The sequence below is a fragment of the Musa acuminata genome, chromosome BXJ3-1 (genome assembly GCF_036884655.1).
Source record: "Musa acuminata AAA Group cultivar baxijiao chromosome BXJ3-1, Cavendish_Baxijiao_AAA, whole genome shotgun sequence".
NCBI classification, from domain to species: Eukaryota; Viridiplantae; Streptophyta; class Magnoliopsida; order Zingiberales; family Musaceae; genus Musa; species Musa acuminata.
The window spans coordinates 2,189,432-2,208,710 of NC_088349.1; the positions used below are offsets into that span (position 1 = coordinate 2,189,432).

Here is a 19,279-nt window from a genome sequence, read left to right on the forward strand (position 1 = left end):
TACAAGATATCCATATCAAGAGGTGCCATCAACTGATGGGCCTTTTCTTGGGCCTCCAATACATTAGCATCTCTTAGCATATGAACTACATTGCAGTATTAAACTAGTCAGGAGCAAAGCTTCTTCAATTCATGCCTAGGACTGTTCTTGTGACACCCATAGGACCAGCCAATTTTGAATCAGAAATGAGGATTTGCTTTCAGAAACACTGTTAATTTCCACCTTTGGTTTCTGAAACCCTCATATCATAGTAAATAAATAGCCGTCAGCTAAATGTTTTTCTGTATGCAATTGTAGGCACCTACAAAATCTCATGAATTTTCTGTAGAGAGTTTTAAGAGGTCACCTACATATTAGAGACAGAGAGAGCTGATGCACAATTGACAAAGAAGTGGTCAATACATTCCCTACAAGTACATTACTCAATATGCATCAGATACTTTTTGTTATCACCATAATTGATTTAAACTCATTGCAAACTGTCTGCAGCAAGTTTTGAGCGTAATGGTTGCACAAGACAGGCCATAGTTAACTTAGTCACACAGAAAGCTTAGAATTTTCGTAATGTTAATAGATCAACTTCATCATATCTGCTGCAGTCAACAGCTAAGAGCTGGGGGGCAAAGAACCTAGTATTTTGGGGATGGCATCTGGGTTGGAAGCAACCCAAACCGTTTCTTCAGAAGCACCCGTTGCCTGGAATACTTGTCATCTGGGGAGAAGCGAGCTACATAACAAAGAAAGAAATGTTAGTGCACTTTGTGAAGGAATACGAATCTTTCACATGCCAAGCAAAACAGGTTCTCCTTTGACTAACAGTTTGTTATATATTTTCTACTTTATTCGGCATGAAATCAGGTTCGCCTATGACTAACAGTAAAACAAGTCAATCAATGAGCAGATGCTATTGCTGAAACCATTCAGGCATAAGTAGCAAATCTCAAATGATATTGCCGAAACCTCTTATACATAAATAACAAATTACTTATGATGACTTATTATAGCATTTAGATGCTCAGATTAGTTACAAATTTGACAATATACTCAACAGTATGCAGTTTCTTCAGTATGCCTTAGTTTTAGCTGACTTCTTTTGTTTAGTTTTAATCTAGCTAATCAATAATGTGTAAGAATAACCAACCAGAAACTAAGCACTCCTAGCAGACCTACAATCAAAAGTGGACTAATATACTTATCAAAGTGATAAATGCCATGATATGAGCTTTAGATGAAGAATAACTTACCCTTTTAACTAACTTGAGCCAACTACAAATGTAAAGCATATAACTTGATAGCAGTTATAAAAAAAATGCATACACGTTTCTAGCAAAAGATAATCGCATGTTAGGTAGAGCCTAAGTTCCCAAATTATTCAACATAAATAATGAAAAATTTTGAAAAGGAAATAACTACAAAAAATTTATCAATATCAAGAACGTGCTTGACAGGTAGTACAAGCTTGCACATTAAGTACCAACAAAAAAAGTAACTAGAAGTTGTACATGAAATAAATCATTTAAAGTTTTGTTTCTAGTGGACAGCTGGACAAAAAAAACATTGGAAATTTGGCAGTTCAAATCTTGGAAATTGCACTTAATAGACAATAAGAAGTATGTCTGTCCAATCCAAATGAAATCACTTCCCGTCTCCTGTTACATAACTTGTTTTGTTTTGGCCAATCCAACTGAAACCAAGATGATTCCAAGCTTCAAACTTAGTTTTGGCTTCAACTGCCAAAGAAATTATCTTTTCCCAATAATAATCGACAAACCTATTGTAGATTGAAGCTATAATCATTTTTGGTGGCAATCACACTCCAAGCGATCATTTTTAAATTAAGATCCATTATATCCTAGAGCAGATGGACTAGAGAAAGAGAGTTGAGATTCAAATAGCATAAGACCAAGAGGAAAGCTCTGGGTTGACATTAAGTTTGAAGTGTAAGTGATCAGTTCCTCTCAGTAAATACCACTTCACCTAAGAAAGTATCTTCTACAAGGGAACCTTTTTTTTATGAGGCGAATGTCCAAAAGAACATTGGTACTTAAAACATTTAATGTAATGTGCCAACTAAGCCCATCAAATTAGCTCATTGTTTGCAAGCATACCAAATCCAAGATTGTGTTTGATTCAAGTTCAGTTCATTTGGAATTATAATCAACCAAGTTTAAACAAGATCCCAATAATTATTTCCTTAATGAGACAAGATCTCAATGGTAAGATTGCTGTTTGCTTGATACAAGCTCAATTTAGAAAATACATTAAAAAATTAGTAAAACATATTTTTCATCACCTGGATTGACAGATGTTGATGTATGAAAATCAGATTTTCTATACTAAAAGGTTGTATAAAGAGCAATTACTAACCCTAATCACCTTGCATTTGTTCTGATATATTCTCTTTATTTTCTCTGAGAGACCCTCATCCTTGATCTACCATTTTCACAAATCATTTTTCATTTCACCATTTTTTTCTGGCCATCTCCCTTTAGACCCTATCTTTGTTCCTCCCTATCCTATAGGTAGGGCCATAATGATAGTTAAGTTCACAAACAACTCAAGTTTAAACTCATGTTCAGCCCAGATTTATTCTGTTCAAGATTATGAAAACCTTCACAAGCACAAGTCAATCACAAGCAACAATTTGTTTGTTTAGCCCAAACACAAACAACAGCTTTTTCGTTTCTGCCCAGCTCGTTTGAACCAGTTTTAACAAATACAAAAGTAAGCATTGGAAGTAAGTCATGCATTTCAAAATTAGTAGCATAGAATTCCTCAATTGAGAAATTTGACAACAAACACAAGCTCTTGTTGCCAAATATTCAACTTGATCTTCCGTCAGCTTCAAAACTATATACTAATTAACAAATTTATAGTGTGCAAAAAAAGAAAAACGAAAAACATGAATGCTGCAAATATAAAAAAAAATTGCCACCTGGATGAGCGGATTGGGTTGCCATCCCTACCGGCGACTCTTTCTGCAGAAAGAAAACCATAGAACACCATAAAGTTAATGTAGTTGCACATCGTAACGCAAATTGAAGCCCTTAAATAGGACAATCCGAAGTAAGATAAAACAGGAATTCTGTCAAAATCCAGCCACAAGATTATTGTTTGCAATCAAAGAAATCTGAAGTGAAGCAGCTACCTTGGTGGTGTACACCTTGTCCCCATTCTCGTTTATGTAGAACTGCAGATACATCTTCGTCGGCAGGAATCCCTAACCATCGCAACACCTTACAATCATAAGCATGAAGTACGATAGACCGACCATCTCAAAGAAAACGAAATCACCGAAGCAAATCACTCGTTCAAGCCCTTAAAGAACACAAGAGAGAAACAGAAAACTAAAGCAAGCAATTAGATCCATCGTGAACAGCAGCATCAAAGAAGTCTCACCGGGCAGCAGAGAGACGCGCGAGGCTCCGCCGACAGTATTCTGGGTTTCGTTCTAGTGATATGGAGGGGGACAAGACGCGGAGGGTTTTGACGACTCACATGGAGCATCCGAGCACGTGTCATGCACGTGATAAAACTTTTATAAATTTACCCTTCAAATTTGTGAAAATAGTGTAATATATTATGGATGAATTAAGATGGACAAATATTAACTATAATTAAAAATAAATCAAATACTATGTTTTTTAATTTCAATTTTATTAAATATACCTATTAATATTTTTAGTAAGTATGCCTAGAAGATTTTAATGTCCAAGTTCAAGTGACTTTCTAATCTATTCATGTTTAATTTAAAGTAATATTAGAAAGGTAAATGTAAATTATATGACATAACACTTTCTACTTTGAGGGAGCTCCAAGCTTAATAACTACATTTTTTTTTCTTATACATAAGAATATATCAAATAGAATCAAATATAATTACAAGCATTACATACTTGGGAAAAAAAATATTGTAGTTAGGAACTTAAACCCGTTTCATTTTAATTTTGTTCACAAGCCTAAAGAAATTTCATCAAATTATAAAATAGTGACTTTAAAATAAGTTATAATGAAGCAAAGCATATCACGCCAACAAATACCATTAAAAATAATGTATTGATAATTAATTGGATGAAATATATTCTTCTAAGTTCAAATCATCATATTGGACAAATAGCATCTGATGAAGAATGATCGAGGGCTATGTATTACTTCTTCTAGTTATATTTTTTACATCTGAATTCTTAAATTTAAAAAATTATATTGAAATCATTTTAGTTATAAAAGTGAAATATCTATTTTTATTTTTTTTAACGTTATCGATTTTATCGACGAATGCACTAAAACAATGGACAAAAAGATAATTTCAATATCCTAGTTACGTTTTGATGGTGACAAACGATGATGTCGCTAGGGAACGTGAGTGGCTATTATGGATAAGGAGAAGAACAATGACAAAAGACGAGGTAAAGGGAGAAGAGGAAGATGACAACGCAGATATTGATGCTCTGGATCTGCGTCGACACTGATGTAGATATAGAGTGACGAAAGAACTACTTAGCATCTATATCGATGTTAATACAGATGTAGAGTAATAAAAAGGTCGCTCGACATTTGCATCAGCATCAATGTAAATGCAAAATAGCATTACCTTTCCCCACATCATTATAGGCATCGACGTAGATGCATAGCAGTGTCACTTGCATCTGTATCAACATCGATGTAGATGTCGAGTAGTCCTTTCGCCGCTTTGAATTTGCATCAGCACTGATATAGTTATCGAGCGATACCGACGAAAATGCAGAGCGTCGGCATCTTCATCGTCCTCTTTTTCCTCTCCCTTTGCCACATCTTTCTTCGTCGCTCTCCCTCCTCATCCACAATAGTTACCCATAGCCCTCAATCGTGTCATCACCAAAAACATAATTAAGATGTTGAAATTATCTTTTTACTTATTATTTTCATGATTTCATTAGTAAAACCGATAATATTATGATAAATGGAATTAGATGTTCCACTTTCATAACTATAAGAATTTCAATATAATTTCTTTTAAAATCTAGGGATCGGAATTCTAAAGAGGTACACATGGGGTAATATGTAATTAGCCCTATGCTCGATGAGGTTTTTATCTCTTAATTTATTTTGAGGGTGTCAACTAGCTTAACTAATAAAAAAATTTAATAGTATATCATAAGATCCTAGGCTTGAATCCCACCTTTACCATGGAATAGGTATGGATACCCATGGGGACCCATCCCTAATACGACAAAGATAGAGAAAATAAATAGGGATAGGGCGAGGATAGAAGTATTTTATATTACTTATACAAATATGAGGCGAGGATAAGAAAGAGTATTCTCCACCCCATACCCAACCCATTAATACACGGGCTGAGATGTAAGCTCATGCATTAGATGTGTCAATTTTTTGTTATTTAAATTAAACTGGGTGGCATTGATTATGATTCAATTAAGAATCATTTGGTTCAATTAAATTAAATAAAATATTTTCTCGTTCAATAATAATAATTCCTTCTCGTGAACCCATGCATTGTGCGCACCCAATCCCTAACCGCTGGCCTCGACTATTTGACTATGTTTTCATCGTTTCTCCTCCCTTCATCAACAAACCATAATTCCTTTTACGATCAATGGCTGCAAACAATAAATAGTGAACGATTACGATGATTCATTAATATTCTTCTCTTTTTCTCCTCCTTTTCCCGTTGCACACTCCCTTCTCCCTTCTTCCTCTTTTCGACTTCCCCCTTCATCAAAGCACCCTCATCTCCTCATTGCAATCATTCCCGCCCACCTCGTGGCCTTGCCTCTTCCACCATCATAGCCCTGTGCCTTTCCTCGATCTCTTTATCTTCCCTCTATCTCTGTTTTGATAATTTTGATTCTATTTATTTTTAGCTATATTTATCTTTTGTTATATGTAAATTTTAGTATTATACATTAGGTTTGATAGTATTTTTTTTAAATAATTAATTACAAATATACGAGGAACTTTATAGTTTTTTTAAATAATTAATTATAAATATATGGAGAACTCATAAACAATGGGATGAGGACGAGATGAAACTGATATATATATATATATATATATATATATATATATATATATATATATATATATATATATATATATATATATTCTGTGGTATGACCAAATGAGATTATAATAAGGAGTGCTTTTTTTTTTTGTCTTTGCAAGTTTTACATATTGTCCAATGTTCAAATTTCTTTCATTGGCTTTTGTACTTATATAGTTAAATCGTGCAATATTGATAAATATTTCAGCAAAAGATTATCTAATAATAAGAAATTCAATTTGGGTTACAATATTTAAAACAGAAAAACACAACAGATTTAATAGAAACACACATACAGACATATATAGATTTGGAATTGAAGATGAAGTTGGAAACGCCTGATTTGATCTTGATTCTTTTATGTATTGAGGCAATTGCTACATTACACTTGATTACTCTATCACTAAGCACTAAGCAACTTAGAACAGAAGAATACACATGGCAATGGGAACATGGCAAAGAAAGTCATATTTAGGATAAGTTTCTCAGATGCAATAAGTTTCATTAGACTTCAAGACATTATATTTTTTAGGTACAGGTAGACTCAGATTTCATCTTCCGTTTGAGCTTGCAAGAAAATCATATTGCAGTGTGAAAGAATGAATGAAATTAATGAATAACAAGAGAACTTTGTGAAATAAAATGGAATTCTCTGTATGATGCCTTCCTGTTCAGCATAACTCCCCGGCAGATGGTCCTCCCAATCTCTGGCTTCCCAACTAAGCTGCCTTTGCCTAAAAGAGAATACCTAGTCAATAAACTTGAGAAATAACATTCCTAACTAAGAGTTAGAATAAAATTAAATGAGATAAATACCATGTTCAAATACTTAATATGAAGTTTCAAAGCCTCGTCGCATGCTTTCTTTGCGTTCAAACTTCCAGTAATATCATTCAATATCTGCCATGAGAGCCCACCAGTATGAGAGGCCAAAAGCAAGGAAGAGTTGAGGGAAGAAGATAGGAAGATAGCAAAGGAGAGGAAATGGACCAACCTTCACAACATCATCTAAACCCTTTGCTTCCTGCAGGAGTCGCTTGTTCTTGGACTCGAGAACACTGGCAACCAAAAAGATGGATAGAGTGGCTTCTTGATTTTTCTGACCAGACTTGACATTCTCCCTCTCAAACTTTCCAAACCGCATTAGATCTTCATTTCCTGGCCCATCTTGGTTGTTTTTAGCTGAATCATCTGACTCATAGATGGAGAAGAGATGGGGATTGTATTCCATAGACCAGATCAGCTGAATGAATAAGAATAAACAGTTACATATAGTCTTCCATCAGCACCCATCAATATGTACATGTGATGAATCAGAAATTGGTAGTGGGAGGATGAGAGGAGCAAATGCACTTTCAATCTTATTAAATATCACTGAGGTTCATAATGGTGTTTTGCAGTATGAAATTTTAAATTAAAAAGCAACTACAGGAATAATCCAATAGAAGTTTACCTCCCAAAGGTACAAAGAATCAACAAATGAGAACTCTCTACGGAAGAGGACCATCAACATACGGAAGGCAAACAAAAACTCCCCTCCATCCAGATTCTCTGTCATATTTTCTTCATCAGAAATATTAAATAGCACTGATTTAAAACATCTTTTTCAGAAATTCATGAAAATTATATCCTTTTTTTCTTAATGTGCTGCCGAACATTGTTTTAGGAATTAAAAAAAACATAATATAGTGTCACCAGACTGCCACATATTAAGCTGATATGCCTGAAATACCAACTAGGACACAGGTATCAACAACAAGACAATACACCAACTGATATTCTTTCAACTTACAGATGGAAAAGGAATTTAAGGTGAAAAAAAAGTAAACTAAGCATCCATGAATAAACATCAAGGGAAAAGAACAAGAAAACTTGAAGAAAGTAATAATGTATCACGCTTAGGATGCTAATTGAAACTCATCCTAACAGAATCCAAGAATCAGCCACAAGGATCAAGAAAAAAATTAATATTTTCCGAATATGACAATCCTTCTATAAACATCTTCTAGACGTATATTTACACACCATAAGGCCAAAATAGTGTTAAGCTAGTCAGGTAATTCACTGGTCAGGTTGAACATTATGACTCATCAAGGGAAAGTTTCTCTTCTTTGGTTCCATTTGTTGCCAGATAATCAGGTAATTCACTGGCTTCTATATTTAAGTATGACATTTTTCAGAGCATTTCATACTTTGTGCTTTGTGTTTACTCATTTTCTTTAGATAAAAGCAAATGATATGCAAAAAAATCTACTTATAGTGATGGAATCTCCAGTATTTTAGTGATACTTGATGAATATAATGTTCGTTCACCAGAAGTTCACAAAAGATACTATAATGCATTGTTTATCTTAAGGATTATGAAGATCTTTTTTCTCCAAAATAAGATCTCTGTTCATTTTCCAAACAATTTTAGGTTGGGTAGAGCATTCACAATGTTAATACTCAAATAATACTTAAAAAAAAAACATAGATGTCAACATTTTCATGTTCATATGTTAACTTGTCCAGAGACTGAACTCATAAAGTTAATCAAGGACTGTACCCAACACTTCATATACAGATAATTTAACGGGTGATGATACAACTTTCAGCGAATGTTCAGTGCATTGGAAATCAGATAAGAAGATAAAATGTGAAGCAAATTAAATTATGAACAATTGACATAAATACTCACACAGAAATGATAGAGGCCATACCTATGTGTTCATGGAGTTTTGGATCAATAGTTTTCAATATAGATGAGAGTAGAGTCAGTTGAGACCGAACTCCAATAGTACTAGATGTGGATTTGAAATTCTCTCTCTTGACAATGACAAAAACAAACCATACGAGTCATTTCAATCCAAAAGCATCTAGCTACTTTTTATGACATAAAAATAGGGTATCAGAAACACATCAAGTTTTAATGAAGAAAAGAAAAACACGAGGGAAGCAAAATAGAAATTTAATAAAATATCTTAATCTAAGTAGTATAGAACATGAGCTAGCAAATAATTGAAGAAACAAGAAATATGGAATAAGCAAAGTATCTAGAATTCCCTTTTTTACTTGAGAATATCTCTCAGTGTGGTTTTGCTAATTTGTGCAGCATTTTTTTTGTAGCACTGCACAAAAGAAGCTAGTTTTTTCAAACAATCAAAATGGTAAAACATCTTGGTCATTCACACACTACATATTTTTTTGGGACTAAGGGGGGTCACTCATAATATACAATGGAACTTGAACTACATTACGAAGAATATAAGTTTATAAGTTGAAATGGTATCACAAGGCTCCTAAGAACATAGAACCACACCTCAAGTCAGCATTGCCCATGTCGTCTAATTGGTTTAAATTAACAATCATGATCAACTATTAATAATTCTCACATCACCTTGTACTTGAAGTAATTTACTTTTGGCTTGAATTTCATTGTTACATAACTCTTCTTTGTCTCAGAATCCACCGTTCCTTAGTAAAGAATTTGAGTTGGAGATAGTAACAACATGAAACATCCACTATCAATCCAATATTGAGCAGGAAAAATAAGTTGTTTTAGTATATCTTATCCCAGTAACTACATACTGTAGCCTCTCTCTCTCTCCTTTTTTCTCCTTTCTGCCATTCTTTCTTTTTCTCAAAGAGTTTGAAATTAGTTCAAAATCACTCTATTCCTTTTAGGATATGAAGGTACATTATATAAAGATCTGATTCTTCTCTCCTTGGCCATTAAGTAGGACAATAGTTAGTGAACCTATGAATTCTTGACCAAAATCTACTCCAATTTGTGCTGGTTTTCTTCGAATAAACTAAAATAGAGTCTCTCATATAGTATCACCTAATCCTAATCTAAATCTTTAACTCTTATGATTCCACATTCTGAATTCTTTATTATGTCTGTATTTTTCCTCCTCCTTCAATTTACTAGCTCCTTGCTCCTCTTCATTCTCAGTCTCTCCCTCTTCTCTTCTCAATGCAACTTTTGTGTTTCCCTCCCTCCCACTCTCTCTCCTTCTCATTGTCTCATTTGCAATACCTTTCCATCCATATGGGACGTGAGACATAAGAGTTCCATCAACCTCCTCTATTACTAGAATGACCCTCATCATCAACCCTAGATTTGAAGTTGTGGCACCATCATCCAATCCCTTCTCCCATTTGGTCAGAATTATCAAACCTGATAAGATGGGACATTGTTTTTAGTACCACTTGAAACGGTATGAAATGGGTGATACATACCGATCCGCCAGCAGTCATAAATGGACAAACAAAATATATCAAGTATCGGCCAAACTCAAGTTGCATCGACCGACACAGGCTGGCACCAATCAGGATTTGACTGATACCAACCTAAATTGGGCCAAGTTTGACCCCAATGATTAAATTGACCGTTGGGCCTCATTTAGAGCTTTAATCCCCTCCCTCCACCTTTTCACTCAGGCTCACTCACTTTCTTTCTCGATCTTTTGAACAAACAACTCTAGCCTTTGGACTTCTTTTTCCCTTCAAACTCGCTTAATGCCTCGTGTCTTTCCTCTTCTTCTCTAACTTATATCCCCATAGCTTCAATTTGATTCCTCCAACACCCACATCAGTAACATCCCTATATCATTTCTCACCCTCTATCTATCCTACATGCTTCCTAATTTACAAATATATTTATACATAGACACATTGACCACCTTGCCTTTATCCAAGGAAAGGGATTGTTCCATGATTATTTCTCAAAAGGGAACTATTGTATACTGGGACATTCTTTTCTTATCTCATGTATGACCAAGTTATCACAAACAGATAACTGCCTTTTAATCCTTAATAGTATACATTAAGTTTCTCATGCCTCAAATTACTTTTACCATAGTACAACACAGTTACCATTTCGAGATATTTGATGACATGCCCATGGGAATCTGTGTCTATAAAGACACAGATCATTCCACGAGAGTCAACTTTGATTACAATAAGGGCACCTTCACTTAATAAAAAATATCAACAGTCTATGCATTAGATAAGTGTACAAGTTTCAAGTGCTACATAGTTCAACACTATTACTATTTCAAGATAAGGTATGACATAAACATGGGAGTACATTTGCATTTAAAGACACAACGATTATTCCGACAACATAAACTTTAATTACCAAGGAAAAGCACCTCCAGTAAATTTAAAAAAATTACATACCACTCTACGCATAAGATGTTGAAAGCACCAAAAAGCATCTGCCTCATTTTCAATGACAATTATTATCGGTGAACAAAGATCACTCATTCCTGTTTACAAACTGGATATCAGAAGAAGGCAAGTGAAAAGGATAAAAGAAGATTAAACAAAGGAGCATCAAATTCTTCTGATTTGTTCTATTGAAATGTATTCACCTTGGCAGTAACCAATTTCCTTGTCTATCCATGAATAAACCGCAAGAATATCCCATAGCCTTGCTTGATTTTCTGGGGTTTCATAGTATTGAAGTGCCCGATCTGTACGAACGACATCCAAACCTAATTTCAAGGATTTTTTTTTTTTACACAGAAATAACAGTCATTAGCTCTTAGCAATAGGAATCAAGTAATATGAAGAGACTAGGGAATTATGTAGTTTCCAGTAACAATATTGTTAAGCAGTTTTTCTAAATAAAGGAGCCTAGATAGCAAATAGTCATGAAAGCTAAGACTTCCCTTACCATAACAAATTATTAAATTAAGTACCATCTAAACTTATGATCAGAACAAATTAGTCCACACTTGAGGAAACAAAGAACAAAGACAACAGAGCCAGCAAATAGCTGAATTTGGAATTTCTAGATGAAGCAATACTTTTGCTTACTACATTATAATATGGTGAAATGACAATATCTCAATCTTTTTTGGTATTGTCTGGTTTGTTCGTTGCCTTGTTTAATTATTAATCAGATATTAAAGAATATTATTTGTGAAAAAAAAAACTACAGGTGTATCTTCCTCGTACAAGGAAAGAAGAAATTATTATGTAATTTTCATAATTGTGTTCTTTTTCTCCTTAAACTTAGTGGACACAAAAGGGGAAAATTGGTTGTGACCTAGAGATGGAATAATTAAGTTGTATTTACTAAAATATATATGAATTGTGAACCCAATTCATAATTCCTAGAGCCACAGTGAGTTTGACATCTCTCCCCATTAGGCTGACACCATCATCTGTACATGAGGCACATCTGGTGTGAGGCCATTATCTTTAGATGTGGTTCTAAAAAACTGAAGGAATCTGGTATTATATTTTCTTTCTTTTTTATCTTTCATCATCACCTTTCACCATTGTTGCATTCCACTTCCTCACTTTATCTTTCCCTTATCAAATGCTAAAAAAATAAAAATCTTTTTTTGCTCTCCATGCAATTATCCTACATAAAGCAACTTGTCCTACATCACATCTGATATCAAAGCACTTTTCCGACGTTACCCAACATAAAGATTTAAATTATTATAGTCCATGACCATGTACTCTGACATTGTAACAAGCAAGGAAACTTACTGAATATACAAAGAAGGAATTCTAAAGCAAATATAACAATAAATTCTTGAAATACTATGACATAACTACAGGTTATGAAGGCATATGAATGTAGAAATTTGCAGCCTGAAAATATGGGCTTAACCCACTTTCTTCAAGACCAAGACATTTTTTTTCCTGTTCCAGCATAAAGCTATCATTTAATGTCATTAGCATTCCAGCAAATTCACATGATATTCATGTCAAATTATATTACATAATAGAAGGAATAGACTTTTATTGGTAAAAGTCTCAGAAGGATTCTAGATAATTATGTTCATAGATATTTTACCAATCTGATGTAAGGTAAGCTTCCATTGGATGACTTCTTTGTCCTGAGTAACATTATCTGTTTTATTATCTGGTAGTTGTTCCTCTCCCAAATTAGCACCATTACTTGAAGGATTCTCGATAGGTTGACCATCTTCTGAAATTACAGGTGTTGTAATCATTTTTCCACTACCAACTGTATTCTCCATCTCTTTGCATTGTGACTTTAATCTCTCATATTCAGACCTGCCAAAGCCACATTGATTTGTTACTTTTGTTTCAAAGAGGACAAAAAAATATGGTGAAACAAGACAAATTTTTAATTACTAATAGAATGGGAAAAAAGATGGAAAGGAAGATAATAATCTTATAATGTTTCAACTTGTCATTGGATATCTAATTGACAAGATAGAGAACTATTACCTCCGATTTTGTCTTAATTGAGTACGCTCATCAAAGGTACTTTTAGGATCATAACACCCAAGCAAAAATTCCCAAACTACTCCCTTTATTGTTGGATGAACACCCTGATATTATGAAATGAGATTTAGGTCATAAAAAATCAGATATTTTAAGAAACAACATCTAAGTGATTATTTTTGTACAAATGACAGCACTTCAATGTAGTGCCAGGAAGTTAAAAGAACATATTTTAGAGTTTGGCCAAGGTCAACAAAGATGTTACGCTTCTCTAATCTTGTTTAGAAAAGTTAAAACACATGAACTGTCTCAGATTCATGTACATTTTCATCAAAGAAAAATAGAAATAACACAAGTGTTCTGTGGATATGTGATCCATGAGGTTGAATTTAAATTAATGCAAGCTATGGACACATCCATCAACAGACATAATCACATCCGATTCCATCATGAATTTCAACTCTGTTAGCAAGCCAGCATGATGGCAAAAAGAATGTCAAAAAAAGACAGAAAATTTTGTACAGGCATTTGAAATTTGCATACATATAAAGACAGGTAAATACCTGAGAATTTTCTCTGTGAGTTACCAAATACCATGTGAGTGCTACATACAACAAAGCATCAAAAAGGAACAAATAGCAAGATGATAGTGCAGTAGAGATGGCATTTATTCTTTGCTTAAAGTTCTTGTAGGCTTAAAGCTGCTACTATGATTCCTAGCCTCAAATTCTCTCACCTTTTACGCTAGAATGAAGCATAAATTTTTCCCACTACTCACACTCAAAGCAAGACATTGTCAAAGAACAAGGTCCATGATTGTGTAGACTATATAGTATGGGATACCACACAATAAATAAATCTGAAGCATATGAAACCATCAATATATGTTCAGAACCTGAAGCAAGTATGAACAAGAAGGTAGCAATTAGAAGCACTATCTTTTCACCACTAAAGGATAGAATGGGATAAACAAAAATGATCTGTATGAGGATGTATAATGGGCAATTACAATGGATTGATGAGACAATAGATAAAACCATGATTCGTCTTACCGGTTCATACCGGTGTACCAACAAGCTGTTGGTATGGTACGTACCGAGCTGTACCGAGCTATACCGACACACGATACATGGTTACACCAATGTACCACTCATACATGTCCCCTACCAGATCGGTACATACTGCTCGAACCAAGCAATACGCTGTGGCACGATGAACCTAGGATGAAGTAATGGTTCGCCTTACCCGTCTGTACCGGTGTACCAACTGAATGTTGGTACGGTACGTATCGACGTACCAACACATGATACAGTGGGGTATACCGATAGATCGATATGTACCACCCATATTGGTCCTTAATCAGACTAGTATGTACCGCCTATAGAGGGCGATACATCGTGGTACGACGAACCTTGGATAAAACTAATGTAGAAGCATAAAAAACATGGAAAAATATAAGATAACAATGAACATCTTTAGGAAAGATAGTGAACTAGAATCATGAAAATACATGAGTAAGCAAAATCAGAGATAGCTAGAATATGACAAAGCTCATAGTATTATATCCCTTGGACCGGAAACATATATATCCTAAGAGGATTGCATATGACTCAAGGACAAACAAATTATCTAAGTTAATTTTTTTCTCTAGCAGCAATATTCCCAGTTATAATTTCTTAATTTGAGATGTTCTAACCAGTGATCACTTCAGTACCACCATCCACCTTTTCATCCATGCTTGATGATCAAATCTTCTAGTGTTAGCTCTTTTCCCTATTGCTCATCAAGTATTAAAATGTATGGTCATGATCATTGGAATGAGGCGAAGATAGCCATCTGGACAAACATGAGCTGAAATGAAGAAAAAGAAGGCTTGCTTACAATAATTCTCCTTGAGAAGGATTTTACATTGCAAGTCTTATAGTTGAGTAATATACATTGTTCATCTACACAGTCAGTAGTATGAATGATACTAGTATGCAGCAATGGATGATGTCAAAAACACAGAGAAACAATCATTCGCGTCACTATGACATTGCTATAAGCCAATATACAAAATTAGTCAACATTGCCATCATATAATTCCTTACTCTTTAAGACTTTTATAGTGTAACTGTGTAAGAACCAATAGGTTAAGTATCCATACAGCAACAAGTATCAACATTAATCAAGAGTGACTAGAAACACTCTTGAATAACCGATGAAATCAGGTAAGTCTCTAAGAGATTTTATGACAAATTACTCACCCCCCGTTGAATTCGTCTAAGCACTCTTGCTATGTCCAAATGTCCCTCTTCAGAGAATGAAGAATGCCACCGTCTTGCACTGAGAGTTTTTCCAGGCTGCATTGTCAGATGAACAAGTCATGTGTTTGATGAGGCAACATAAGCATTTGTGAAAAAAAATACAATAAAATATGTTGTATATAACTATATTGTCATTATCAGGAATATTACAACACTTCCAGATAATCTACCTAATGAAAGATTTAGTGACATAACATGAGTGTGTAATGTTGGTCTTTAAACTAATCATTTGAGTGTCCTACTTGCTTAGCAAATGTAAATCAAAGTAGCAGCAATACAACTGAAATGGGCTATGCAACACAAGGTCATGAAGCTTATATAAAGTTACTCTCTTTGAAGGAATAGATATGAATCATCCAGAACATCATTACTATGTTGAACATTTGTTTCTTTGTTCAGTCACATTTGGAGGATCATAAAAGATGTGGCACGGAAGCCCCAATTTGAATCAGTGTTTTTAAAAGCACAAGGCGCCAAAAGGTGTCAAGGTCCCAAAACGCCCAAGGCGCTAAGTGCCTGCCCAAGCGAAATGAGGTGCTCCTAAATATTAAAATTTAAAATATATATATATTACAATTGATAAATATGATCATAATGTGATAAACTTAGAACTCTAAGCTTTAACTCCTAACAAAGTAATAGTGCACCACCTCAATATGGTGCAGCAAGTTACTCCACAAAAGTATTACCTATAAAATGAGAAGATGGAGAAGTAACAAGCATCTGTGGAGGAAAGTGGGGGAAAGTGAAAACCAGCGATAGACGAAGCTGGAGAGGTGGCAAACAAAGCTGCAACGGAAAACGAACGAAACCACAACGACGGATAAAGTGGACAAGGTTGCCGACTATGGCGGACAAAGCTAGAGGGGGCAGCAGATGAAGTTGCAATAGCAGACGAAGCGAACAAGGTTGTTGATGGCGGCAAACGAAGTGGATGAAGCATACGTAGGCAGCAGACGAAGCTGTAGTGGCGGACAACACATACGAAGGCGACAGACGAGTAGCAAGTTTTTGCTTCTAGTTTCTTTCGTTGGGTCAATGTTAGGGTAAGTGTCGGTACAGCCTACATTAGTTGGTTCGATTGAACCAACTTACTCGCCCAATCAAACCCAGGCTTGAAGTTGATCCGATTTGGCTCGGGTGCACGCCCGAGGCACCCAGCTCTCGGGCTCACTCGAGTAGCACTTCATTGAAATGCCTTGCCCCAAGGTGTTGTGAGGTGCTTGGGTCTTGCCTCGCCTCACTCGAGCACCTAAGCGAGCGCCTGAGCACCTTTTGAAATTGCTAACCTAAATATACATAAATATAGCTTACACTATCAAATGGATATTCTTTTAGATGTTATGGAGCGAATCAAACCCAAACTTGATCTTTACTTGAGCTTAGACTATGGGTGGTCTGGAGTTAGACCTAGCTCGTTAGTTTAGGGATGCTAACACCATAAAGCAACAAATAGAATTACAATAAATTAACAATCTTACATCTATTTCAGTATTACTCCAGCATGTTATCATGTACCTTAAATAATCATTCCATACTAATTAAAAATCATTATAAATTAGGAGTTCTGGGCGCTAGCCGCCCTATAAATAGAAATGTAAGTGAGCCATTAATTCCCATGTTTGGATTACCCACTTTTGATATGATAGTTACTCAATTCACTTCTCCTCAAACTGGCAAAGCACAATTTAGAGGCTACGTTTTCAATCTAAGGATGTCGTGCCATATTAGACCAACATGGAAAGTAGATGACCATTAGAGTTGACATGTAAGACAATGGAATAACTACAAAAATGTGCACAATCGTCAGCAAAACTCAAACTGTTAGGGGCAGTTAGTTATAAGATGTGACTATTGTAGAAATAGATCCGACGTAATGTTCACCTTGATAGTCAGTTGTCTGTGCTCAAATTTTTCTCATGTTACTCAACCTCAGTTGATATTTAACAAACATCAGTTAATACATAAATCATTAGTACAAAGTTTAAAGCAAGTATATGTTCAAACTTGCTGCTATCAAGTTTCAGATTTTACGTAAGACGCACACCAAATTTATAAAAGTGACACATGGAATCATACCAATTCTTTTTAGATACCTAGAGCAGAAACATAAACTAGGAAACAAAAAAATAACTACTCGGAGATGGAGAGCATAAATGATTTATGCTAATCCTGCAACGGAACAGAGAAGTAACGTGAACGAAACAAAAATGAACGACTTCCCCTTTCACACACTGCAAACTGTTAGGGGCACCTCCTTTTGTTCAGATCCACCCACAGCATTTTTCTGGGGACTGTGGATCAAACAAGATGAATGGCAAAGAACATTCTTTTACAGCAGAATTTCCGAGGGCATTTTAATTATTAGGATTAAGGTGGTGGTTATTTCTCTCTTCGATCGTTAAATCTGACTATGGTATAATAAAATTTAAGAAACTGCTCTCTACGTTCTATGTTAACCATTCAATATACAACATAGGTAGCATACCGTGGGCTTGAAACGAGAGGCCGGAACATCGTCGCGGCATTCGGGCCTGATCGCATAGAAAGCATCAGGTTCCCCCCAGTCCTCAGGAACGGAGACGCAACAGCTGAACATTGATCAGAACCAGATCCAAATCCAAATCAAAAAACTATTTGCCTTCCCCACGACGAAATCCAGGTATTACCTCGATCTCCTCCCTTCCCGAACAAAAAAGAAAATCTTAGAATCAACACAACAACAACATTACGCGATCCATGAAACAATAACTAAATTGGCCTTTTTCCTTCGAAATGCTACCTTTGGGGGAGGTGGAGGATTGACCTTGGATCGTCGTGGATGGCCTTAGGAGAAGAGAAAAAAAAAAGAAAGAAAAACCACGAGAAATAGGCAATAGCTTCCGGATCGACGATAAGATGCGATTATAGAGGGGGGAAAGGCGGGATTAATTGGGGTTTGGAAGGAGACCTAATTTTGATGATCGCTAAAATTGGCAGCCGAGGAAACGACCTGTGCGAATTCTTGGAGAAAAAGGTCTTATATTTCGAAACTTTTCGCATAGCATCCTTATTTTGAAAATTTTCGAAAAACGCTCTATGTTAAATGACTATTCTACTCCTCCACCGCCGCCCCTGTGCCTCGCCTTCGCTCAGCCCAGCCTGTCGACCACCGCCTACGTCGTCGCCTTCGTCAGAACCCAGTAGCCTGCGCCGATGGTGTTCGCCCGAAGCCGGTGGGGGAGCGACCCGCACGCGGTGGAGGGGGCGGCCAGCCCTGGTGCGAGGGCTACAGAGGAGGGGGGCTACGGGCGACGACGAGCCCTCGCGCGATGACGGAGGCGGCGATGGATTCGACGAAAGAATGGGTAAAATGGTTTTTTCACACGACAAAGGCGCTGCTTTGGAAATTTTCAAAGTAGAGGGGCTCTATAGGAAATTTCGAAAAGTATATGCTTTCTTCAGGAATAATCCTATGTTTTTTTTTATCGTAAAAAAAAAAGCAAATAAAGGATGGTGTAGGATTAGCTGTTCACACGGCTTACTCCGACCAGCTCAATTGGTGAGGATGTTTGATTGCGTTCCTTATATATATATATATATATATATATATATATATATATATATATATATATATATATATATATATATATATATATATATATATATATATATATATTTCAATCAAAAACTAATTTTTTAAATATTTGTATTATTTAATATTTTACCTAAAAAACTCTTGCTATTGGATTTTTAT

General features: G+C 35.4%; 2 protein-coding genes across 2 annotated transcripts; both read right to left on the minus strand.

The window, feature by feature from the left end:
• Positions 1-428: 428 nt before the first annotated feature.
• On the minus strand, positions 429-3,472 carry LOC135628966 (H/ACA ribonucleoprotein complex subunit 3-like protein). The gene is made up of 4 exons (XM_065136012.1): positions 3,400-3,472; positions 3,149-3,220; positions 2,936-2,978; positions 429-727 (listed from the first exon to the last, which is right to left on the minus strand). Exons 2-4 carry the CDS (start codon positions 3,200-3,202, stop codon positions 630-632), a joined length of 195 nt encoding a protein of 64 aa, XP_064992084.1. The 5' UTR covers positions 3,203-3,220; positions 3,400-3,472; the 3' UTR covers positions 429-629.
• Positions 3,473-6,493: 3,021 nt separating this feature from the next.
• On the minus strand, positions 6,494-18,855 carry LOC135628750 (rab GTPase-activating protein 22-like). Its single transcript, XM_065135613.1, has 12 exons — positions 18,326-18,855; positions 18,032-18,225; positions 15,484-15,579; positions 13,241-13,344; positions 12,840-13,063; positions 11,398-11,520; positions 11,204-11,292; positions 8,740-8,845; positions 7,494-7,591; positions 7,035-7,283; positions 6,857-6,940; positions 6,494-6,774 (listed from the first exon to the last, which is right to left on the minus strand). The coding sequence occupies exons 2-12, from the start codon at positions 18,140-18,142 to the stop codon at positions 6,760-6,762; spliced, it is 1,299 nt and encodes a 432-aa protein (XP_064991685.1). The 5' UTR covers positions 18,143-18,225; positions 18,326-18,855; the 3' UTR covers positions 6,494-6,759.
• Between the last annotated feature and the right edge of the window lie 424 nt (positions 18,856-19,279).

Excerpts from the sequence above, each read along its gene's own strand:
- LOC135628966 (XM_065136012.1), bottom strand. The coding sequence starts at position 3,202 with ATGTATCTGCAGTTCTACATAAACGAGAATGGGGACAAGGTGTACACC. Across the intron at positions 2,979-3,148 it reads ACAAGGTGTACACCACCAAG|AAAGAGTCGCCGGTAGGGAT; the intron begins GTAGCTGCTTCA and ends TTCTTTCTGCAG. Across the intron at positions 728-2,935 it reads AACCCAATCCGCTCATCCAG|CTCGCTTCTCCCCAGATGAC; the intron begins GTGGCAATTTTT and ends TTTGTTATGTAG.
- LOC135628750 (XM_065135613.1), bottom strand. The coding sequence starts at position 18,142 with ATGTTCAGCTGTTGCGTCTCCGTTCCTGAGGACTGGGGGGAACCTGAT. Across the intron at positions 7,592-8,739 it reads AAAACTCCATGAACACATAG|AGAATCTGGATGGAGGGGAG; the intron begins GTATGGCCTCTA and ends AAAATATGACAG. Across the intron at positions 7,284-7,493 it reads ATTCTTTGTACCTTTGGGAG|CTGATCTGGTCTATGGAATA; the intron begins GTAAACTTCTAT and ends TTATTCATTCAG.